Source organism: Rhinolophus hipposideros (genome assembly GCF_964194185.1).
Source record: "Rhinolophus hipposideros genome assembly, chromosome: 5".
Lineage (NCBI taxonomy): Eukaryota > Metazoa > Chordata > Mammalia > Chiroptera > Rhinolophidae > Rhinolophus > Rhinolophus hipposideros.
This window is the reverse complement of record NC_138051.1, coordinates 58,627,444-58,652,939: the sequence shown is the minus strand read 5'-3', so window position 1 is coordinate 58,652,939 and position 25,496 is coordinate 58,627,444. Positions and strand designations below refer to the sequence as shown.

Sequence of the window (25,496 nt, the reverse complement as noted above, 5' to 3'; positions counted from 1 at the left end):
CATTTGTTGACTCCTTGACTTTGTTTCAAGTCTCATCTGCATCTCACAGGGACCAAATAACTGGTTCTAAATTAGGTAGGTAGGAAAAAAGATGATCTTTATATTATATCCTCGTGTCTACACTGAATCATGCCCAGATCTAAAAACCAATATCTGCATAAGATGCAAGAGAATCTCAAAACAGTTCCAACTCCCATAAACAGCCTTGTTTTTAATCTGTTGCCTACAACATACCAATGAGAAAAATTATGGTATCGTGTCATAAACTGCTATGCAAATGATGCTATTTGTAAGTATTAACATAATTTAGTGCTTACAGTCATAATTTCATTTCTAATAATTCTCCCAGAATGGAGTCTTTCTCTGGACTCTTAGCCTGCAGGATAGTCTTTCATCAAGAAGCTGATATTTTTAATAACCTGCCAGCATATGTTTTGTATGTGCCAGGCTAGGCTTGATGATACAACATCTTCATTATCAAAAGAAACAGGTCTACAAACTGTAATAGGACATTAAAACATGCCTGTCCTCATAAGTAATGCTTTGATGTCTAAATATGCACTATTACGATGGTCTTCTGGAACAAAGGATAATTCCAATCCTAAATTCTCAATAGCTACACTCAATGAAGATTGCAGTTCACTTGTACTCTGAATACGATTTCACTTTGAAGGCAAAAGAATGTCAATAGTTTCCTACAAAAAAAAAAAAAAAAAAGCTCTCCGGAACTGCTTTATTTTCATTTTAGGCTTCTTACCACACCATGGCTAAGCATAGGTCTCAGAGTATAAAAAGATTTTTGAATAATTTTTCCCCCTCTTAAGTGTTAAAAAAATGATTTAGATAGCTTATTAATTATTCAAGGTTCACATTTAATAACATTAACAATAAGGCCAAATGTGTTTGGTGACAATTTAAAATTTGTCACCAAATGATAATTTAAAATAATTGAAATTAAATAATGTATAGTCAGGCTTCTATGTGCAATTCAGCTAACATCAATATTTTAAATATTTTTTTAAACTTAAAAGTCAAACATTTCAAATTTATCATAGTCTAGTGTCAGGAGAATTCTTTAACAATGATTGGTTTTAAATATTGGACCAGCAAATACTTTGCACACTAACATTTCAACTTTTTAAATACAAAGGCATACTTTTCATCACTGAATCTCAACAGTTTTGCCTTAAAAAGAAAATTCTGTACAATATGACAAAATCCAGTTCAAAGAAAACACAAGAGAAACCTCTATGGGCCTCAAAATTAAATACATTTTCCTTGTTTTATTTTTTTTTCTAGAAGAGTAATTCACTTTGGTATCCTTTAAATAATATGTAAAAAGCTGGCCATGACAGGTACTGCATTTGGTCCATTTATTGATGGAGGGGAGAAGAAAAGCCCAGAATAGATCATAGGAAGAACGGTAACATTTGTCAAAGGAATTCTCTCTTCTGACTTTCTAGATTTATTTGTCGTTTCACTCTCACAAGAATAATGCGATTCTCCCTTGTGTGCCCCTCCCTTCCTATTACTTGTGTCTTGATTCATATACTTCTGTAGTGGGACGCTCGAAGGAGATGCAAATCACTGCACAGCCCACTGCAATGCTCGTCGGTAGGGAAGGAAAAGGTGAAGGGAATTTGTGTCTGAATTTTCCTCATCAGTTATGCTGTCAACCAGTAGGTCAGCCAAAACGGAGATTTGGGATTAAGTGAAGCCAGGCGAGTCTAGGCCCCTGGTTGTAAAGTGAAGCAGCTTTTAGAATGGTGGGTTTAATTTATATATTATGGGTTTAATTTATATAGTAAGCCATATAAGATTACTTTAATTATTAAGCAAGTTGGAACAGACTAAGAAGTTGTACAATTCATCTTTCCACCAACATACATGGAAAATTCTACACACGTCCACTCATATGCTAAGACTTCTTACCTATTGTTCAGCTTTGGCTGGGAGATTTTCTGGCTGGGATGTATTGTTTTCTCAGCATCTCACAGGGACCAGCAGTTATATAAATTTCCTTGAATTGTCTTCAAAAACATATGACTGCTGACAGAGTGCTATTATACATTAACTTCCAGGTGACAACAATTCACTAATAGAATTTCTCTCTCATAATAAAATATGGCTAGCTTAATAATGTCACTTGTTAGAACCATAAAATCAAGACCCACTTAGAGCAAATGATGAGATTTGTAATGTTACCTGAATATGGTAAAAAAAAATTACTTCCTAATTATCATAATCAATTTGAAGATGTGGATGAGGACTTTCAGGGCCCAATGAAGGGACATTTAAAATAACCTAATCAACACCATTGCCCAAGAAAGGCAAAATGATTTGCCTAAGGTCTCACTGCTGGTAGGTGACACAGCTGAGCCTAGAAGAAAGTGCTTTCATCTCCTAACAGTTCACAGACACTGGATTTATGTCACCATTGAACACTTACCTGTGCCCATTTCTTTTTCCAGTCTTCATGGCCATATCTGCTACTCTCCTTTAGGACCCACTGGCGGCACTTTAAGTGGGAAAGTATGTCACAAAATGCAGTGCCATTTCCTCCAAACTCATAGTCCATCTTAAAGAGCCAGCGTTGGATTTCCAGGTGATCAATGACCAGCTGACTCAGCTGTTCTATCATCTGTGGGGACGACGACATAGCGACATTTAATACAGCTGGTTTCCTGGCTTCCTTTTTATTGTATTAACTTAGGTGTTGTACTTCTCACATGTCGTAATTTCAAATGGTCTGTTCAGTCGGTTATCTTCTAGTTATTACTTTAGATGGAAGTTTTATGTGATATATGTATATTTGTATGATGTGAAGAAGCCGCTAGCCAGTGGAATAAAAGACATGTTTTAAAAGTATAGTCTTACTTATGAGAAACTCTGAAATTATCACTTTGCCTGCTTTTGAAGGCAAAATAAAGAATCCTTGAATATTTGTAATTGAATCTTAGTATTGTTTTCTTTCTTTTGCAGAGAATTGTGTGTTTACTTATTGATTCTTCAAATGACTTTTTTTATAGTTTCAAGGCTGTAAAGAGTTATAATCTTGAAAACTTTAACTATTTGCTGCTTTGTTGAGCTTTTGAATGTTATAACCTATAAAACACGTAAGTTTTTCCTCATTAATATATGTGAAATACATTTGTTTGGCTGGTTAATCAACCAAGTGTATTATATGTACTACACGAACAAAACAGGTAAAGGAGATAAAACACTCATGGAAGCAACTTTCCTGGAATACACACTTCTACATTTTATTTGAAACAGTATTCCCTCAAGCACTGGGCTCAATCACCTGGAAGTTTAAGGGATAAAAGTTCAAGCTCTAATGTCATGATGATAATAATGATAATATCGAACATTACTGAACTCTCAGTAGGCACCAGGCCATTGACTAAGCTCTGTTCATGAGTTTTCTCATGTAGTACTCACAAAAACCTACAAGGTAGGCACCATTATTCGTTTTATGTCATATATAAATAACTGAGACTCAGCTAATTTGAATAACTTGCCCACGATCACACAGCATTGAGAGGCAGAGCAAAGACTCCGCCCAATGTCTCTGACTCCAACAACTAAGCTCTTTCTCTCTCCACGGCGCTGCCTATCTTAATCTGAAGACAGGTGGAGGAGAAGGGGGAGGCGGAAAAAGAAGTCAGAAGAGGAGCAAGAGAAGCATCTTTTCTTACAGTCAATAAGCCATTTGGGATAAGTCTGAATCAGACAAAAGTCTATAACAAGATTAATTATAAGTAACTAATTATAAGTAATACTGTTCTAGTAGAGCCTTGGAGAAAAATAACTCATTAGATCACAAAATGATTTTTTTGTCTGGTCTTCTCATCGGACTTTCCAATCCATACTTCCCAGAAAGAAACAAAGCAATCCTAAGCATTCTCTCTCTGAGCCTACCCACTGCTGTGCTTACGTAGGTTGCTGCAACGCTCTTATGCTCTGTTGATGATTTTTTTTGCTCACCAAACAGAGTTTTATTATTTTTTTCAACTAAAGAGTGTGAAAGGACTCAAGATTATAGTTCTGCTGAAGTCTGGAGCTGGAAGATTATAACTCTTTTGATTAAAGGCACAATCTGTTCTCTCGAGTTATGTCTTTTCAGCAAATCTTCCTGGGGATGTTACACTACACAGCAGTGTGGAAGTCATATCAAAATGGGCATTCTTGAGATCCCTGGAAGCCCCATGCAACCATGGGGTATTCAATTAGGGTGAAAATGGAATTGTCTTAGCTCCCTAATTATCAAGTAGTATCTGTGGATAATTTGGGTGTTTAAATGACAAGCACTCTGGTCTACACACCATATGGCTGTGAGCGTAGCCTATGAAGGTTTTTTAATGTGCCTTCCAAAGTTACATCCCTTCTTTCTCTATTGTTGTGTTGAGAAGATAGAGTCTATATTTAATCATGTTTTGCTGTATTATGATCATACTTTGCAGACGTAGAAATGGTATTTGGCATGTTAATGTCCAATAAAATTCTTTTGCCAGCATAAGGAAAAGTGTTTTTTTTTGCATAGCATTTTTTATTGTATATATGGATATATTGTATATTTGGAGACTCAACTATTATACTAACAGAATTATCATCTGTTTCTCCCAAATCCTATTAGTTGCTCCTTCTGAGAATCCTATAAAATGGATGTCTGTTGATGGATCCCCTACAATATTGAACAGGATCAATAGTATTGTAAAGACTGCATCATGGGAAAGAATTATGTGCTATCTTTAAGTGAAAATTGAACAGTGCTTTAAAATAGTATCGCCATTTTTGATTATTTAACCAAAGCTGTCAATATTTCAGATGGAGCACATGCCAGAAAGAGAACTTGCATGATTACTTTACGGATCAAAACAGGAAATGCTCACTGTGCTCATGCTAGATTTTAATAAATAAATAACTTAATCATAAGCCAAATGACTTTATGCTATTTCCAAACATTTGTCATTTTCTGTTTGAGTCTGTCTGTTCAAAAGATGTAATACAGTTTTAAATTGCCATTCATTCTACACTGGTAAAGAGCAGAAGTAGAAAAACGACCACTGCAAAAATCCAACTGATAGTCAGGAATTCATGAACCTAAATGAAAAGAATCACAGCTTTCTTTCACCAGCTTTGAGTTTATGATGCACATAGGTGAAAAGTTAGTGCTGTTTAAAAAGCCATAAAAAATGAAAAGAAAAAAAAAAGTTAGGCTGTTGAGTCATCACCATCTGCAAATTCAAAATGCTGACACCCTCAGATAGATCAGGTAGGGTAGTCACTACCTGGAAACACATCGGTGACTACTTCAGTTTTTGATGACCTCAGATGTGTGTTTTCCAAACAAGTAGGGTAGAACTCAGTTAGAACTCGGTTTATTGTGATAGCAATTTGCACATGCCATAGGTGAAATGGCATCCTTCAAATTCAATGGGCCTATGAGGAGGTTTTAAATCCTACTTCTGAATAACAGCATGAGAGGGAGGTTTTACTGCACTAAATGTGCCTGCATCTTTAACCAAAATCAACATACGTATAAAGTTCTAAAATGTTTCATGGCAAAAATTGCCTGATTTCTCATCCGTGAAGGTGAAAGCCAGACTCAATATAAATGTTGCATATAGATTTTAAACTTTTGAAGCTTGTTTAATGTAATGTGCGCATGTGAAATTGTATCATTTTAAAATGCATTTCACTTACATTAAGTGTGCTAGTCGGGTATTCTACTGGGGGGCAGAGTCAAGCAACCCAGTTTGTCATTTTCAAATGCCAGCGGAGGCTGATGACAATGGAAGGGACACCAACTCAGGGGGCGTTCCTTCCACTCCTATCAAAATTACCTGTGCCTCTTCCAGACTCTGCCACCTTTAAGAGAAACTTCTTTCATGAACCCCTGTATTGCCCCAAAACACTCTAGCAAGATGGAAATATTTTAGGGCAATGTAATGAGCTAATGGTATCTTCAAAGGAGTCTCTGAAAAGTATGATTTGTTGAAAGGCTTCATTTGGGGGCTCAGCATCTACGAGGTCTGGAGCATCATGATCAGGCAACTGAGAGAAGAGGGATGATCCCTAAATATTGTCCCTCACAAAGTGTCTCATCGTGCACGGTTCTGTAGTGTGCCAAGAAGTGGGTGTCTGGGACCAGTTGTGATTGGCTCAGAGTACTGGTCAAGAGATGTACTGAAACAGAGGTTAGGAAATGTTAACAGCCTTGTTTGTGTATTTCCCTTATTGTGAAAAAAGAGAGCAGTTAAATAAGAGAACAGCTGCCAGAGTTAACTCCGAGATCATTTCTAGTGGTGAATATTATAGTTCTGCAAATTGCTTGGGCCCTAACTATCTGCTGGAAGAATGCATAGCCGTAGACCTAGCCCACGACAAAACCAGAAGCAGATAGTTTTATTCCTGGAGCCACCTCACTTCCCCTTTTGGGGTTTTCCCCTCCTCCCTTTGTGGCTCCTTGCTGAGGAACCAAAGGATGTCTGTGCAGAGCCGAGGATGTCTGCAGCTCCCTGCTACAGGCCCTCTGCGACCTGACTCGGCAGAAAGGCCCACTCCCTGGAGCTTTCCGAACCTGCTCCTTTTAACCATGACTCACGTTTCTCAGGGTCTGCTCCATGCCTGGCTAGCTAATATGATGATGAACTAGTCCATGTTGAGCAATACATATTGATAGCAGATTGGTACATTAACAGGGTCTTCCATGTCTTAATCCAAATGAGTACATGTTTTGGGAATTCCAGCAATTTCTGCAAGGAATAATACTTTGAAACACAAAGGCCTAAAGTAGATCCCATGGAATCAACTCAAGTATTCCACATTGTCTTCAGTGGCTAGCGCTGGCTCCAGAAGACCTGAAATTCCTGCAAGGTCAAGAGGATGTGATATAGTTGAACAGAGCCTCTCTTGTCCACCTCACCTACCTGCTGATGACGATAGATGTCACATATTCCAGGAGGGACCGGCACATTGGCGCTGTCAAAGACCCGTTTACTTCCAGACTTGGTGCTGTAAAGATGAGCTAGTCCAGGCTCCGGGCCCAGGATGGGTATGTCTAACATGTCCGCCACGGCCAGGTCGTCTCTGTGGAGGAACCCGCTGACCATGTAGGCCTCTTTGCCTCGGATGAGATTTTTTATTCTTTTGATTGCCTTGGGACTGTACATCAGGTGAGTGGTCAGGCACATATGATGCTTCTAGGGGGAGAGCATATTATTCTTGTTAAAAGGTGCTCTTTTTCTAGTCCATACACCTAATTTATAATGTTGCACACAATAAATGTATTATTAATAGCAGACTGGGTTATGACCTATCCTGTTGTTTAGCAGTTTAAATTGATAAAAGCTGTTGGGGTGAGGCTTTATAATCGCTCACATCTTTAGTGTGTTGGAAATAGGCTCGCTGGGAATAGAACTAATTACTACACATCTGTATTTATTTGATCCATGTGGAATTATCCTTCTGTCAGAAGGAAAAGAGGCTGGTGGCCTTTGGATAATAGTGATTCATCTCTGCAACACTTCTGGCATGGTTTAACACTAAAGCGTCTGGAAAATCAATACAAAAAAATGAAGAAAAACGCCCCTTAGTATTCTTCACTGTACAGGACTCCTAAGATGGCAACTCTTTAAACGATTCGGTAGGAAAAAAAGCATTTGGCTTGATACTCTCTTTTCCAAAATTCTGCCGCAAACTCTGTTTCAGGGATTATGTTCTGTTATAATAATTATCATAGTTCTTGGCCAACAACTCTGGAGAGAATTCATGAATGAAAAATATTTGAAAAGTTCAGCAAGACTCAAACTCATTTTCCAATGGAAAACTTTTTTTATTTCACTTTTGGTTATTTAGACCCAGCTCAGCAATGCATTTGACTGTCTCATTTAATTATATAAATAATTCTGGCATGTCTAATAGGAGCTGAGGACGGAGCCAGATGGCCAACACACACCACACTGAATACCACCATGTTTTCTGCGTTCTATGAGTAGGGACGCAAATGAGTACTGTTATTGCATAACTAATACAAAGCAGGGATGGGCCATACAGAGCTACAGAAGGCTCAGAGGCATGGAGGAGGGAGACAGAAGCCACATGCTGTTGGGGAGAGCTGAAAAGGCAAATTCCTCCTCCTCTTGGGGCCGCAGTTTCCTCACCTGTAAAATGAGTATAATAATAGTACCCATCTCATAGGGAGGCAGTGAGGATTAGATGAGAGAATGCATGTAAATCACTTATCACAGTGCCTTGGACATAATAAGCACTTGGTAAATCTTAGCCAGGATATTATTACTATGAAAGGGGTTGGGAGTGAAGTGAATTTTGAAGGATGGGTAGGATTTTATCAGGTGAGAGTGGGCATGGGAAAGACATTAGCCAAGGATGGAATATGAGAACCCAAGACCGTGTCTGCTTCCTCTAGAGAAGGGCTGGAGCTTAGGAGTCAAACAGTTCTGACTTTGAATCTAGTTCTGTCACTCATACGAGCTACCTGAACTTGGGCAAATGACTTTGAGTCCCTGAGACTAAGTTTCTCCATCTGTTAAATGGAATAAAAATACCCATTTTCTGGGTTGCTCTAAGGATAAAACAAGATCATGAATGTAAACACCTATTACAATGCATGGCATTGGGTTGGTATTCAATAAATGGTAGTACTTATGATTACAAAGAAAACCCTCTTTTTTTAAATAAGTAAAATGCCATGTAAATAATATAATGTAAGGGGCTAGAGTCTTAAGGGAGTTCAAGGGTTTTTGTAGACTAGCACATACTCCCCCAATTCTAGTCAAAATTGTGTACTCCACAGGCATTAAAATGTGGAGAAATGTCGAGCTGCTGTTTCTGGGAATATCAGCAGTACCAGTGTGCGAACTCTTGGTGCGTACAGTAGCTGTTGAGTCTGGGAGAGCCCCGGGATTTCAATTCTGCCTGAATTTGTAACTTGCAAGGTGATTTAGAAAACTTGATCTTTCTGAGCCTCAGTTCCCCATATTCAAATGAGGGGTTGGACTAGACGTCTCTAGGGTGTTTCCAGCTCTGAAAATAACTTTAAAGTCAGAGCCCTTCTGGACTTGTGTTTAACGGGTACAGAGTGTCTGCTTGAGATGTTGAAAGAGTTTTGAAAATGGATAATGTGATAGTTGCCCAACAGCGTGAATGTACTGAATGCCACTGAACTGTACACTTAAAATGATTAAAACGGTAAATTTTGTTGTGTATATTTTACCCCCTCCCAATAAAACAAAACAAAACAGAGCTCCTCTGAGAAGAGGATTTATTGATTTACCCTGTAGGGCCCTTCCTCTAGAGTATGTGTTCTATCCTAAGCTCCTTAGATCGATGCAATATGCCTTTACTACCACAGTTGAAATCCGTTTTACAACCTACTTCTGAGAATGCAGTTCTAGGAAACCCAATGTTACATTAGACAATGGCTGGTGACGGCCATTGAATTTGTGTTTCCCATCTGGTAGATCGCTATCTTCCCTCCTTGTTTATTTCAGTCCTTTCCTTTCCCTACAAATTATTCCAGTGAGGAAATGTAAAAAAATTAAACGTCTGGGACAACTGGTGACTTGAGTCACAATGTACACAGTGGGGTTTTCAGGATACAGAGAAGAGTGTTTCAAGGTGGCAACCCTCTCATGTTAAGTTCACAAGGTTTTGAAAGCACTTTGACATGGATTCTCTCATCTGATCCATAAACGCCACACCAATGAACAGTCCCTCGTTTGGCGATGAGGAAACTGAGGCTCGAGTGATTTGCCCAAAGTCATATCGCTAGGAAACACAGAGGCAGGAGTTAAACCCAGGTGTTAGCACAGTTGCCACACCACAGCCGCCACAATTTCTCCCATTTTACAGACTGAGTAGTGAAGGTCCGGTGAGTTTATGAGGTGTAGGCAGATGCAGCAATAGAACAGAACGTGAACGTCCTGAGCACATCTCCAGCCGGCATGCATTCTGTCTCCTCTAGGTCTGCTTATCTCTATTGGCAAGTACTCTACCCGACTGTGTATTACAGTCATCTGGGCAGCACGCCTTCGTCTTCAGGCAAGATGGCACTCTAGTGTTGTGTTCAATATGTGTTTAATAAAGATTCGAATGTGAGGGAGTGGCAGAGGACACATTACTGACGGTGGGTCTTCTATGACCAATTAGAAAAAATCAGTATCATCAGATCCACGCAGTGGATTAACAGAGCTGACAAACATCTAAAATGCTCCTAATTCCATAGCATTGTAACTAATATAATTTATCACCACAGGTTGTGTTTTTTTTTGACCCGAGACAAAAGATAGTTGTTTAGGATGCCTTCATAAACATTAAAATGTTCAAAAGTAGACATGACGTTATACTTTTGTACCCATTACAAATTCAAACATTGTATAGTAACTTGGAGAGATGTACAAACAGATTTTTGGCATGCTTTAAAAAAATCTCCTCAAAGCCATTTTCATCCATTTGAATGAAAATCAGCGCTGATACAATCTTTCCAACCCATTAAAAAGAAATAAAGCAATAACTAAACATGAGCAGGAATTGAGAGAGCAGGAAGTGAGAGTTTAATTTTTGTATTCTAAAAAGTTGATTGCCTATGAGTGATTACTCAAATAATGTAAACTTAAAGTATGAGGAGAAGTATTAAGTACTTCAAATATTCCCTGCTTGTTTCTACTCATCAAGGTGCCAACCTAAATTATGGATGTAACTCAGTGCTTTTGTGAGTGCCAACTGCCTCTCTTCTGCTTGAGAGTTGAAGAGAGGGCTGGCAAGGGTACATTTCTCAGGGAATAAGACTGTGGAGCTGGAAAGGACTTTGAAATGATCTAACCCATCACCTCATGGTATAGATGAAGAACAAAGAACAGAGAGGCAAAGGGCCTGCCTGCCCACAGCCACAAGGTCATCCAGGACAAAGCAGTCATTCCAATGAGTAGTGTTCTGGGTGAGACAAACTTCGGTTCATACTCTGGCCCCACTAGTAACTTGGGACTCGAAAATGAGTCTTGGTTTCCTCACCCATTGAAGGAGATTGATAATCTCTGTCTTTTTTTTTTTTTTTTTTTTTGATAATCTCTGTCTTGTTGCATTGCACTGAGGATCAAATGAGAAAGTATATACTAAGCATTTGATACCTTAGTTCACTTACTTTCCTTCTCCCAAACTAGTGCCCCTTCCCCATTAAATGCCTTTGCAATGTGTATGGGCATTTCTGATGTGCAGAAACTCCTTACTCGCAGCTATCAGGCATTACTTCTGGAGAAAAGGCGGTTATTAACTACACACTAAGGACAGTTTTTTTTCTTCCTTGCTCCCCACTGTCCACAGTAACTCTGCCACTGAGGCCAGGGTATAGCTAGGAAGAACCAAAGCAAGCTGGTGGAGGATACTGGGAGGTCCCTAAGAATATAAGTAAATGGGGATGATTTGTCCCATGTCTTTTCTCTTGCTTGTCTCACCGCAGCTTTTGCCTTCTTCTTCCATAGCCAAGTGGTGCCAGTGAAACAGAGAGCTTGGGGGTGTGGAGAACGTTAATGTATCCAGTTATGAGAAAATAAAATCATCATCTTGGTAGCAGAAAGTAAAACCTGATGATAATTGACTGAGTATACCAGCAAAGCAGAAATGCTATAGCAACCCTCCCCAGGCCGGGCAGGACTTTTGGGGGTGTATGTGTGTTTGTCAAAATCATGATGCATCTGAAGGGCTAATGGATAGTAACTCAACAAATACACTTTCTATGTAAAGCGCGCAATCAGCTTCTCTGGCCATAGAGAGCTGACTTTGGGGCATCCCCCTTGTGAAGGGAGAGAGCTATGTTTGTCAGCAAATTCAGAGCCTTGAATACACCCCAAAAAAGTTTCCTCAAAACTGCATAGTCCATTAGGTATTAAAGTGTTGGTTGTTTAACATGGAAAGTTTAAATTCTTGTTAAAATATGGAGAAATTCATTTCAAGCCATCTCTTGCACTGCCTTATTCTGGACGGATGCCCTTGTGGTTCCATGAATTTCCCAAAAGCTCTTGTCTAGGGATGAAATTTCAGTCAGCATTTTTTCCATTTGTTAAAAATTAGTACACGTTAAAAACACCTGAATCTTGTGCATTAGGAACCATGTGATTTGGTAAATATGATCCAATTCCCATGAGAGTGGGGAACAACCCAATGGAGTAAGAAGGAACGCCAGTGTGGAAAATCAGAAAATAGGGGCCCTGGTCTAGATTCTGTCCCTAACTAGTTTTGGGACCATGGGCTGGCCCAGCCTTTCTCTGCCTTGGTGTCCTTCATACAAAATGAAGAAAAAGGAACGACAGATGTTATGAATTCACCTGCTTGATGGTACCACCCAATAACCTCCATTAGGCTTCAGCTGCAGAGTTGCTGGGCAGGGGTAACGTAACTAAGTCTGAAAGTTAAACGGGGATATGTCTTTCCTACAGTCCAACTAGTAGTCTAACCAGTAAAGCGGTTAAACTTGCAATAATATTTCACTGATGTGTACTAGAGCGTTGTAAGTTATAAAATTTCCAATTTAATTTTACTGCATCCCTGAAGCCGTAGTGATTAGAAGACAAACTCACAGTGAAGATGTTTATAGCTTCAGGAGTGATAATTTTGAACCTGTCCTGCAGGTCACTTCTGTCCTCAAGGTTCCCCGATTTGACAGCGGCCTGTAGACTCAGGATTTTATTGTAATACAGCAGTAACTCGTCATTCATTTGATGGGAGCAGATGTAGATGACGCTCACATTGGCATCTAAAAACAACAGGCACAATGTAAATTAGTGGGACAAAGGTAAATGACATTATGAACTCTGGCGTCAAATTGATGTTGCACAACTTAAAATAAGGAGTGTATCCAAAAGCCACATTGAAGTTCATTTCAATTGGTTTTATACAGATCTTAGCCGTTTAACTGGCTTGTTTGCACTTTAGCATTTCTAAAGAAAAGATGAATACCACCACCACCAAAAAAAGGACCCAATGATTCCTTCAGAAGGAAGGCTGTGAGGTACCACGGAAGTGTACTTTCAAGTAATGCACAGGGAGTCATCCCCAGAACGCCTATTAATTATCAATGGGAATTGCATACCGCTTTAAAAAGGTATCCCATTAACCTCAGTAAATTAGGAAACGGAGCTATTAATTTTTGGAAGCTGATGAAATGGCAATTTCTTATGCTGCCTGGACGTGGCAGGGCCAATTCAGGGAATGTCCTGCCCAAATAAATAGTCTGACTATGACCACAGCCATGATATTTTTCAGGAAACCAACCTTTTTCCTGCTTTGTTCCCAAAGAGGAGTCGATTAATTATATAGGACATCTAGTGATTCTCCTGTTAAAGGAAACACTGTCTTAATTTAACTGTGCTCCTTCTTAAGATGTGCTTCTTATTATGCACCTAGAAAAAAACCCTAATTAAATATCCCATCCAAATGGAATGCAGCATTCCAGGCAGCAGAACATTTTAGGGAGTATGGGCAGGAAATCTGCAGCCAATGGAATCATTCATGCATGCATGCATGCATTCATTCATAAAATTACTAACTGATCAGTAGGAGCAAAGCCACTTGGCTGGATGTGGAGGGAAATACAGGAATCAAAGCAACTGAAATGCTGCCCGTGAAGAGCAACAATTTCACAGGCATGAACATCCATGAAACATGGTGGAGAGAACAGGGCACCAAGAAGTACACAGACCAGGCTTAGGGAAACTCAGAAGAGGGAGCAATGGAAATGTTTCCTTGGTCAGGTAGGGCCGAGAGGGGATTTAAAAACTCCTCTGTTCATTTTGGCAGAGTATATACAGATTCACAATTAAACCACATTAATACTGGATATTAGTGTCAGTGACATGTGTATTCCTTTGTTAGAAATGAACAAGAAAAGTGAAATTAGCAACATGATTTGTTACCATTTGTAACTTAGAAATTTCTTTCCAAGAGAAATTTAGTTTTCTGCCATGGAGTCTTGAAGTATAGGTGTGGAGGGCTGGGTGCGGAAATCACTGTTGGCTGGCCTAGGCAAGGGAAGCCATTGAGCAGTACTGTTTATTGAGCACCTACTATGTGCCAGATATGGCACCAGGTGCCATATCTATGTAGATATAGATGTAGATATAAATCTATAGATATATAGAGAGGTAGAGATAGAGATATACATTTTATGACATTTATAGATTCACAAAGTATATATATACTTTCATTTATACTCTCAAAAATTCTGTGCCCCAGGTGATTTTATGCCCCATTTTGCAGATGAAGAAACCAATGCTTACAAAGGCTAAACAATGTACCTAGGGCACCTAGGCAACTGAGCTCAAATTTAATCAGTCCAGAGCAAGTGCTCCATCCATGTAAATATATAAGCTCCTATTTAATTTTGGAACCAAATTCCCACATAAACCTCAAAATAAATTAACCGAGAAGACAGTCGTTAAATCACTTGGCTCCAATTGCTGAATGATCAAATTAGTTATCTCAAATCTTATATTTTCAGGAAGAGATTACTGTCTTACCAAACTAGTGGTTTTTAAAAATCAAGCTAGTATTTTATAAAGTATATGTTTTTTAAAAGGACACAAAAACAAACGGAAATAACTTCAAGACTCCATGGCAGAAAACTAAATTTCTCTTGGAAAGAAATTTCTAGGTTACAAGTGGTAACAAATCATGTTGCTAATTTCACTTTTCTTGTTCATTTCTGACAAAGGAATACACATATCACTAACACTAATATCCAGTATTAATGTGGTTTAATTGTGAATCTATAAATGTTCAAAATTAATGGACAGGTAATTTTGGAAAGGAATTAATATGAAAATGCAGAATGTTTTGATTGCTTATACATAGTCAATATCAGTCATTCTCTAGCTTAATTCATCTAGGAATTGAAAATAACCACTGGGCCTCCACCTGATACCCTGACTTCACAGCCAATATGTGAATGACAAGTCTTACCAACATGATCAGGTTATCTTTGCTTCCCTTGAATAAATAGAAAAATCAACACTCTTCACTAGGAATTAATGGAATAAGAAAGGACAATCGTAAAGTACAGCATAAGGAATACAGTCAATAACTGTGTATGGTGTTAGATGGATACTAGAATGATCAGGGTGATCCCTTCGTGAGGGATTTAAACGTCTAATCATTATGCTGTATACCTGAAACTAAAATAATTTAAGAATAAAACTTTAAAAAGGTAATTATTTATTCTTCCACAAGATTTTTACTAATTTTCCTAGTTTCTTCATATTTTTATTTCATAAGCAAGTGCTTTTTCTTTCTTTGAACTAGTATTTTTAAACTTTTGTTACTCCTCTTGGAGAGGTTTTAGGAGTGCCTCGCTATGTCATGAAGACAGTGTACCAAGAAATGGCATTTAGTTAATAATATCTCAGAAATGTTCATATTAGCAGTATTTTCCATTGCAGGTAGACATAGACTGAATTATTGAATTATTTAAAACAGAAGCCTAATACCTTCAAGTTTTTTCTAATAATGAGAGTCATTTATAAAGAAATTCTTTGGGGATGGTTTGTACTATATAGAGAAGGGTATACAAAAAGCTAAGAACCAAATTAATTCAAATGAATTAGAACAAAGTCTGCCCTTGGCTGCACTTTAGTGGTTTCCATGCACTCAGGTTTTTAGTTGAAATAGCTCAGTACTGACAAATCAATCTCAAGTCATTACAAATTTTTTTTGTGATGCTGCAAAAACAATATTAGTGCCTAGATAATAGATTAAAGCAATTACACTATTACTATTTTAGGACACTGTAAATTTCTAGTACTGATGTATTTTTGTTATCAAATGGCATTTATAAAATAATAATGATGCTGAAATATATATGAATCATGTAAAGTATGTCATTCCAGGGAACCAGCTCAATTGGTCATTGATAGGTTAAAATTCTTCCTTGTTTTGCTTAAATAAGGGCCAAAGCAATGACATTTTAACAAAACAAAGAAGTTCTTATTTGGTAACTAATAAAAAACCTTGAGTTTGGTAACTAATAAAAACATTGTTTCACCTTAAATTTTGGGCCAGTATCTCCCAAACCAATCCAAAATTATTGCTTAGCCTTTGCAACCTTTATTCTTTAAGCCTAACCTGAACCTGAGCTTTGCATGGTATCAACCAAAGCCATTTGTATTCTTGTACCTTTTGCTCCTGGCTCCAGGTGGTGTCTGATTTAGAACTGACCAAAGCAGAATTGAAACTTAACCTTTACAAAGATGTATCTATCACACCAGGTCTGTATTTCTTAGAATCCCCTCCATCAGACACCTCCTGGTTTCTAGATGATAGAAACTAGATGGTAACTCCTGAAAACTAGATGATATATATTTAAATAAAAGATTATTTTAAAAACCTGTCTTTATTTCCCTCTTATTTTTATAATGAAGATGCAATGCTTTTCATTTCTGATGCCATCTTCCACGTATTCCCCAGATAATATAATAGATAATACTGACACGAAAATGTTAACTTCACTCACTGCAAGATTCAGTAAAAGAAGAAGATTTGGGCTTATAGAAGAGAAATCCTAATCCAAAACTGCAGCAAAGTGAATTGAGAAAACTACCCAAGTAAACTGGTTAAAAATGTCTTATTTATTTATTTGTTTGTTTGTAATAGTTTCAGGTGTACAAAACAATGTAATAGTTAGACATTTATACCCCTCACAAAGTGATAAACCCTGGCCCCCAATCTACTACCCCTCTGACATCATATATAGCTATTACAGTTCCACTGACTCTAGTCTCTATGAAAAACGTCATTTTAAAATTCAAGTTGACTTCACTATAAATCTGTTCTTTAAAATAAAACATTCAATTGCCCTGCAAGTAGATTAGAAATCCAAGCTTTTTCCTTGTAGAAGAAAACAAGCAGAAAGTAAACATTTTATCAACATCCACTGATAAACATTCTAAAGAGTCATTTCCGTGAAAGTATTTCTGTACCTAAGATGTCACACAGCCGCCCCAGCTGCATGTTCTGCTTTGTGTTGAAGTCGGCAATATTTTGTCGCACGGGCTGGGAATATCCTAAAAGGCAAACAAGGTATCAAAACCCAGAAAGAGCAAGTCAGTATGGCAAAATGGCACACGAGAATTTCAAAGTGTCACAGTTCACATTTCCAGGCAAGAATTTTCTCTGAAGCACCTCGCAGCAACAACCCAACTCCGTAGAATGTGGTCCTTGCTTCTCAGGGGATTAAGCATTATTCTGGAAGATGTGCTAAGCAGCGTTTTCTGCAACAGAGAGTGGTTCATGTTTTTCAATTCCAGCAAAGCTGCTGGGGATCAGGATTATAAAAGCATGGGGAAATTTTCTGACATTGGACATGAATGTTCAAAACGGCATGTAAGAAAATTATGCTCAGGTTTAAAAAAATAATAATTTTGTCTTTTTAACGTATGCTTCTTATGGGGCATTTTGAAGGCTATGGGGCTTCCAGGATCATCCTAAACTGACACACGAGTTTCAGAGAAACATTTTGCTTGCAGGAACGTGTATTTAAGTGATTCAAATACTAAAGAAATACGCTTCTGCTGACACAGTCCAAAGAACCTTTAACCTTTACAGGGCAATACAGGTTATTACCGTTAGTGCAGTTCTTTATCAGCCCTAATGAAAGTCCTGCCAGTTGCCTACAGGTCCATTGGAAACAGAGCAAAAGGAAAACACATCGATGACTATTGTCGAAAAATTTTCCACAAAAAGAAATAACAGCAACAACACTTTCTGCTGATATTTTAGGGGTTAAAAAATATAAGTGAATGAAAACATGAACTTAAAAGGCATGCGTGCATAATCACAAGCAGGTATAATTGCTTATGTGAAATTCAGCAACTGTAGGTGCAACTTTTTTTTTTTTTTTAATAAAATTGCTTTTCACATTTTGGAGAGATGCTTCAATGCCTCCTTGTGGTTAGTGAGCCCAAACACATGTTTCAAGTTAAACTATTATAGATAAAGTGATTTTAAATACTGCATCTTTGCAATGTGACACACATTTCCTTTTCAGCAGAAGGAAAACTATAGCTATTCAGGCAACAGGGCTTCAGATCAAATGAACTCTGATAATTGGCTCTTGGCTTTGATGTCAGTGTTTAAACACTAGACAATGTCTGGAAATTAAATGAGTGTGCAATTCATCTAAAAGTCTCCCTTTTGCTTTATGGAGATGAACTTAACTAAAGAGGCAGAAGGACAAATGAGCTGTTTGGATTATTTTTGAAAAATTATTAATTTCTAAAATAATTTGGGGAACCAGTCCACCTACGAAAGTTGATATAGACAGCTACAAAGAATGCCATCTTGATGTGAGGTCCAATATAGTAACTCTTGGGATTTTGCATATGTATAATTCTATCTCTAGTCAGATAAATGTTTAGAAAGATGTATTGTGAATAACTCATATATCAAGACTCTAAGAAGGCAGGGAAAATGCCTAAAGAATAAAGTATGATTAAGAAAAGTGCCTGAGAGCATTCCATGAACGCATTTCCTTTCAAAAGGAAAGATAAAAGGCAGTGTGAGATGTCTCATTAAGATGATGTCCAATTTAAAATATAAAGGACGTCTGATCACTTTGTTGCCGCATATGCAGCACGGGAGTGACTAAATCTGTGTTTCAACCAAGTGCTTGAGGTTAGTTTTCCACAAATTACTTGGTACCTCCCTTACCACCGATCCAGCGTGCACATAACATGTCCATGCAGAATTATGATAGACCTGGTTACTCACTTAACCCTTCAAATACACCCATTCTAAAGAACTGGACGTTAATCTTAGAACATTGTTATAGAGCAGGGATGTCCAAACTTTTTTCAACGTTTTTCACCAAGGGCCATATGCGGTAAAATACACAAACAGCCGGGCCACTCACACGAGGTGAAGCACGTATTGCCTCACCTGGTTTATTTAAGTAAACTAAATATATTTTTGGAATTTGCTGCGGGCCAATTAACAATGGATCATGGGCCGCAGTTGGCCTGCAGGCCGCAGTTTGGACACCCCTGGTATAGAGGGTCATATGAAGTAACAGATATGAAAACATTTTGTAAACTGTCAAGTGCTGTGTAAACATAAGGTATTTTAATAGTAAGAGCTGTGTGCTCTTCCAAAGCTCCTGAGACCAACAACAAATTCTGTGTATATTGTAACAAATGCCACACACCATTCCACATGGGCAAGATATAAAGCAGTGCGCCTTGCCATCAGCAGAACAGATGTTGAGAATCAAGTTAAAAAATATATATATCAGATTTATTCTTGTTCTGTTTATCCACAAAGTACATGTGTTGACACCCACATGAAAAGACCTCATCAATGCTGACAGCGTATCTTACATAGAAAAGTGACTGAACCAGGAAACTGTCAGCAAGCATGTTGTGGCTTTGGGGGGTCAGCAGACACGGCCAGTGGTAATGAAACATCACAATTTGGAGTATAATCTACAAAGACAGCACGCTTCAAAGGTAAGACTAGAAACACTGGGGAAGTTCGAAGAGACCATCTACTTCAACCCCGCCATGTTACAGATGGGGAAACTCAGGGTAAGTGCTTTGTCTCTTGTTCAAGATCATATAAACGTAGAAATGATTATATGGTTCACATACTACAGATGTAGCTCTTGTGACAAATGTAGTTACATAAAATAAGAGAGAAGACTCTCCCAGTGTGAGTGGAGAACTCCAAAAGGGACAAAGAGCCTTTGCCTTTTTTTCAATTTTACTTTCAATTGTTGTGACAGGCAGATAAAGATGTCCTAAGATGTTCATGTCCCCATTCCTGGAACCTGTGACTACGTTCGGTTACATGGCAAAGGGGAAACTGAGTTGCAAATAGAATTAAGGTTGCTAATCAGCTGACTTTCAAATAAGAAAGGTTATCCTTGATTATGTGGCTGGGCTCAATGCAATGACAAGGGTCCTCAAAAAGGGAAGAGGGAAGTAAAAGAGTAGAGTTAGAGAGGAAGTGACGACAGAGGACAGGCACAGAGAGATGCCATATTGCTGGCTTTGAAGACGTAGGAAAGGAGCCCCCTTCTTTCCTTGTTTCTTCCTGTGTGGGTGGCCTCTAAAAGCTGGAAAGGGAAAGGAAATGGATTCTCCCCTAGAACCTGCAGAAAGGAACACAGCCTGCTGACCCCTTGATTTTAGCTCCTTTTGGACTTCTGAACGACAGGATTGTATGGTAAGAGATTTGTATTATTTCAAGTCCCTAAGCTTGTAGTAACTTGTTACAGGCTGATAGAAAACTAATATAATTGTCTATCTTCCCTTACCCCCAGGAGGTACTACCCGTCTCAGGCATCCTGCTTCTTTCACCTCTAATTGAAAGATGAGGGACGGTCAAGATCCTGAATGAGAGCTCATCATAAATTATGTAAGTGTTATTGTTGTTATTATTCTTTCTTTCTTAACTTCAGCTGAGGCAGACTGAAATTTTCCAAAGGAATCTCATTTAAATGTAGGGAAATTATTATGATTACAAAGATAAGATTATACTTGAGCTATCAAAGTACAGTTCTTCTAGCTTAGGCAGCTGTTCGGCCCTCAGCGCTCCAGGTGTGTCTGAATACCCTTTCCGAAGAAGGATCTCAGTCTCCCTTCACTGTCTTTCTTGCTCCACTACACTGTTCTCATTTTCGTCATTGCATGTTTCTTTACTTGCTTGTTTATTTGTTTGTTGTATGTCTCTCCTCTCCCCTGCCCTACTCTGGCTCCTGTAACCAGACTGTAAGTACCATTAAAATAGAAACAGTGTGATATCCCCTGTCAAATGAGTGAACGAAATATGTCTTAAGATTCAACTCAAAGAATCTGTCTTTAAATTCCTAACCCTTTCTGCCACGTGTTCTCATCATTCCCTCTCTTCAATTCAACTCTCATAAAATTGAGTTTTCTGATCTGGAGAACTTCTGGGGAATTTAAGACTAGTCCGTGGGATTTTTAGCTTCTTCTCGGGCCTCATCCACATAGAATAAAACAACAGTGGCATAAAGGGGCACTCTCTCTTCCTGTCACTGTGGACAGGGACACAGCTCCTTTCCTTATGACCATCATTGTCACCTCAAAAATATTCCTAGTTTGATAGAGTATTCCCTCTTTTTTCAAAATTTTATTGCCTCTGCTTTACATCAGAAAAGGGTATCTCAGTACTTTTGGCTCTCTGTTGAACCAAGGATGCTCCTCATTGGCTATCGTTTCTCCATTCATTTCTACCTTCATGTCCTTTCCCATCACCATCCCTTCTCCCATACGAATTCCTGTCATATGATGCCAATTGACTCTTCGCATCCAGTAAACTAGCTCTGCTAGGATTGGCTTTTCCTTCACAGAAACCAAAGAACATGAGCCAGGCCATGATCGATGACTAAGCCTTCTTGGGACTGGCGCGTGCCTCTGTGACAGACCTTTGCCCTTAGAGTAGAATCACATACTCTACTCATACCCTGTGGTTGACAGCTGGCTTCATCTGTCTCCAAGTCCCATTCCTTACAATGATCACTAAGGCAGAGAAGGGGTTAAAAATTGACTTCTAAGTACTAAAAGCTAAGTAGTTTTTATTCATCTGATCACCCTGACCGGATGGTACCCTGGGGCAGTAAGTCTCAATCTTTCTCCCATTTTGAAACACAGATGGGAGATGTTCAAATGTATCACACACTCCAGAAAGGAACACAGCAGCAGCAGTAACTCCACCCCTTTCTCTTCCACTCAAGAAAGCACGCTGGATGCAAGCTGAGCAACAGTGACATTATTATAGAGACTGTCTTGAATTGCTCCAATGCATTTAAAAAAAAAGTTACCATTAGCCAACTTTGGTACTCTAATAGCAAAAATTTAGGGAACATGTGCCATACTTTGTGGGGAGCCATGATTTCTTGTTGCTTTGGAGCCTTGTGGACTGTCTCAGTTTATGATTAACTTGTTTCTGCTCCTAAGGCATTGTCTCTGCCTGTACCTTGAGGGTGCTTACAAGTTGCTGAGGTATGAGGTGGGAATGGCCGGATTCTCGGATACAGATCACTGATGGTTATCAGGATAATTGGTAGACTCTGTCATGGGATAATTACTTTGGGGAGTTTTGTAGTGACTTTGTAGTTTCTATATAGAAGTTAAAAATTTACTTTCTGTGAGGTAATGCATACCCGTGATTGTTAAATTGCATGTACCCAAAGGGTACATAATGGTGAAGGTGAATAAACCAGGGGCTTCAGCATCACTGAAGACCGGCCGCATCATTATTTGTGTGAGTGTCTCTTTTTCATTCCCACTCCCCCATTCGGGTACTGTTCGATTCGTGGCGGCTGGCTCGCCACAATACTTCACAAATGATTGCACACCAGCATATTACAATCATCTAGAGAAGTGTGCTCTAGACATTATAGTTATATCCAGGTTTCAATTTCTTGTACAAGTGTAAACGCACAAGACACTGAGATAGGAGAAAACACATAGCAAGAGAGAAACCTATTTGGGTTATCTACCTATCTATATAAATATAGATATATCTATCTATCTACCTATAGATATCTATCTATAAACAGATAGATATATATCTATATATATCTATATCTATCTATCTCTCTCTATATATATATATATATATGGGTTATCTCTCTCTCTCTCTCTCTCTCTCTCTCTCTCTCTCTCTCTATATATATATATATATATATATATATATATATATATATATATATATATATATATCCAGTGCCAGTTTGATAAAAATAAAACTGAGTTGTGTTTGGGGGGCTATTGAGAGGGGTTAGGGCATTTTGTGATGAGGGTGTAGAAAACACAAGAGGCGCTCAAATATGTATTGAGGTTTGAAAACTTTCTCAAACCAGACTGCCCAAATGGATGCTGTGTGGTTTGGAAGACCTTCCTTTCAAAAGGGCGAGGACTTTCTCCTAATCAAACTTTCTGTCAGTGTCTGGCATAGCCCTGCATGCAGATAAAGCCAGTGATTCTCAAAGTCTGGTCTGGGTACCCTGAGGGCTCCCGTGACCCTTTCAGGAAGTCTGTCAAGTCAAAATACTTCCAAAATAAAACTAAGATGATATTTACCTTTCCAACCTTATTGTCTCATAAAATACAAAAGCTTTATTGATATGATTTTAGATTCCACATTGTAACTAACATGTAAGGATTACCCTTGTTGAGTTTTGGTATAAAATCGAAGAATATTTACAATCGTCTGAAAAGGCTGTAAAAACCGTAAAATATTATTCCCTTTTCCAAACACTTATCTGTTCAGGGCTAGGTTTTCTTCATCTGTTTCAACCAAAACAATGTATTGCAACAGATTGAATATAGAAATAGATATGAGATTCCAACTATGTTTTATTAAGAGATTTACAAACGTGTCAACCAATGTCACTGTTCTCACTAAATTTATTTTTGCTTTGGAAAATAGTTTTTTTTTTTAAATAAAAATACGTTATTTAGGTTAACAGTACTGGCTTTATTATTGTTATTTTAAAATAAATTAAATGTTTTAAAAGTTTCTCAGTTTTAGTTACTAATATGGTAAATATTGATAGATATAATCCACTTAGACCAACGCTCTTTAGGATCCTCAATAGTCATTACAAGTATAAGTTTGAGAAACATCTCAAACATCTGAATATTTTTTATGACAATGAAGGAGATGACAAAGACTATAGTTTTATCTTAGTATTGCAAGGCTTTTCTTAGATTATATCCTAACGTTAATCCATTTCATGAAAAGCCGATGAGCTGGTTCACTTGATACCCAGTTCAAAGTGTTTCTGCATTTCATGATACAACATCAGATAACTCGAGACCAACGGGGTAATTTAATATTACAGGGTCATGGGGCCAACCGTGATCTAACCAGTAAATGACAGTTGATTGGGATTACTTAGATGAAGACAACATGGATGAATATAAATATGTTTTAATTTTAATGTGGGCTATAAATAAAAGTTTAAGTGTACTTTGTTCTCAATCCCCAAAGACGTGGATATTTCTGGGAAAAGCTTTCTGGGAGATGTTGGCAGTTCATCTGTCTCAAGGATTTAGTGTGGCAACCCCATAGCTAAAGTATGGATTCCATACTACCGTACTTGCCAAAATACATGTTGAAGACTGCAAAGATTTGGTAGAAAGTCCTGTATCCCCAGCCCTGAGATGGAAGGAAGAGAATCTATCTTGTCTTTGAGATGTCAACTTAAAAATGAGAAAGTAGAAAGGTGCCAATGTGCTTGGAGGCACCATGAAAAGGTGATTTCAGACAGAACACTCTTGGCAATGGTCACAAACGGAGGAGGGCACAAGTTCTTATCTTCTGGCAGAAGGGAGTGGAGGTAGGAAGCAACAGTCTCATGAGCATTTGGGGCTTTCTCAGTTCAGTACATGGACAGTTGTGCACAAAAGTTTTTCTATTTCTTAGGCATTTGTGACAGTACAGGACAACAGAAAATGTTGTTTTTCATGAACTTCACAATAGCAGAATCCATAATTTTATGGAATGGACTATCTTGGAAGCCATTAATTGTGTTAGCCCCAAAGATGATTTGCTGAAATGATGCGGGGGGGGGAATGAGCATGAACTATATACGTTGCTTTTACCCATTAAATCAATTGGCAATGAAATAAAAGATAACACAGAAAAAAGGGAAAAATCCTACTTCGATATATCCCCTATTTTTATTTTAAAGGAAGAAGTGAGAAAAGAAACTCAACACTGGGGGTTTCATTGGCTGGCAGCTGCCTAATATGCCAATTCATAGCATCAGAGCCCCATACTTGGCACATCTCATTTTACGTCAATATATTTTAAAATGCCACTGAGTTTAAGTGTAACACCAAATGATGCATTGTAATAAAGAAGCACAGGGGTTAAATTAAAAGTGGAGGAAAGAACTTGGCCAAAAAAAACTGAAAGCAGAATTAGTTTACAGGTTTTGTTTAGACCGCTGATTTTTCTACAGGAATTAGGATTCTTTGTTGCAGTTCTTTCTTATTTGACTGATAGATTTTGCTTAAAATAGACCCTAGTATTCTATTCCTGCTATGAACCATAGTAGATTATTTTGTTATAATTATATTTCATTAATAAAAATGATAAAAATATGTAATATCCAATTAAGAGCTCAGCCTATATAATCTGGAAAGGATGACTTTCTTTTTATCATCTTGTGAAATTAAAAGGCTGATTCGTTTCTTTGGACAATTAATCAACAGCATCCCACGTCTCCTGTTGGTTAAAAATAGCTAAAACTCTGTTACATTTAGGAATATTACCCCAAAAATATAACAGTTAATCGTATTTCATCAATCTTCCTTTCAAAGAAGCTACTCCACAATGTGTAATTGTCTTTATGATCATATTATCAAGCGGGAGGTTTTAAAATACATGATAAATATTTGGTGGTCAAAAATGTTACTGAAAGGCTATCGTTTCCATGATTGTGGGTTTGGAGAATG

General features: G+C 38.1%; 1 protein-coding gene across 1 annotated transcript in view; it reads right to left on the bottom strand.

Moving 5' to 3' along the window:
* Positions 1-25,496, bottom strand: part of IQCH (IQ motif containing H) — a 186,276-nt gene that overhangs the window by 63,675 nt on the left and 97,105 nt on the right. Inside the window, exons 12-15 of the mRNA XM_081047437.1 lie at positions 16,989-17,072; positions 12,597-12,772; positions 6,933-7,205; positions 2,450-2,641 (exon numbers count right to left, since the gene is read on the bottom strand). Coding sequence (XP_080903563.1) covers positions 2,450-2,641; positions 6,933-7,205; positions 12,597-12,772; positions 16,989-17,072 — 725 coding nt within the window. The remainder of the gene's footprint in view (positions 1-2,449; positions 2,642-6,932; positions 7,206-12,596; positions 12,773-16,988; positions 17,073-25,496) is intronic.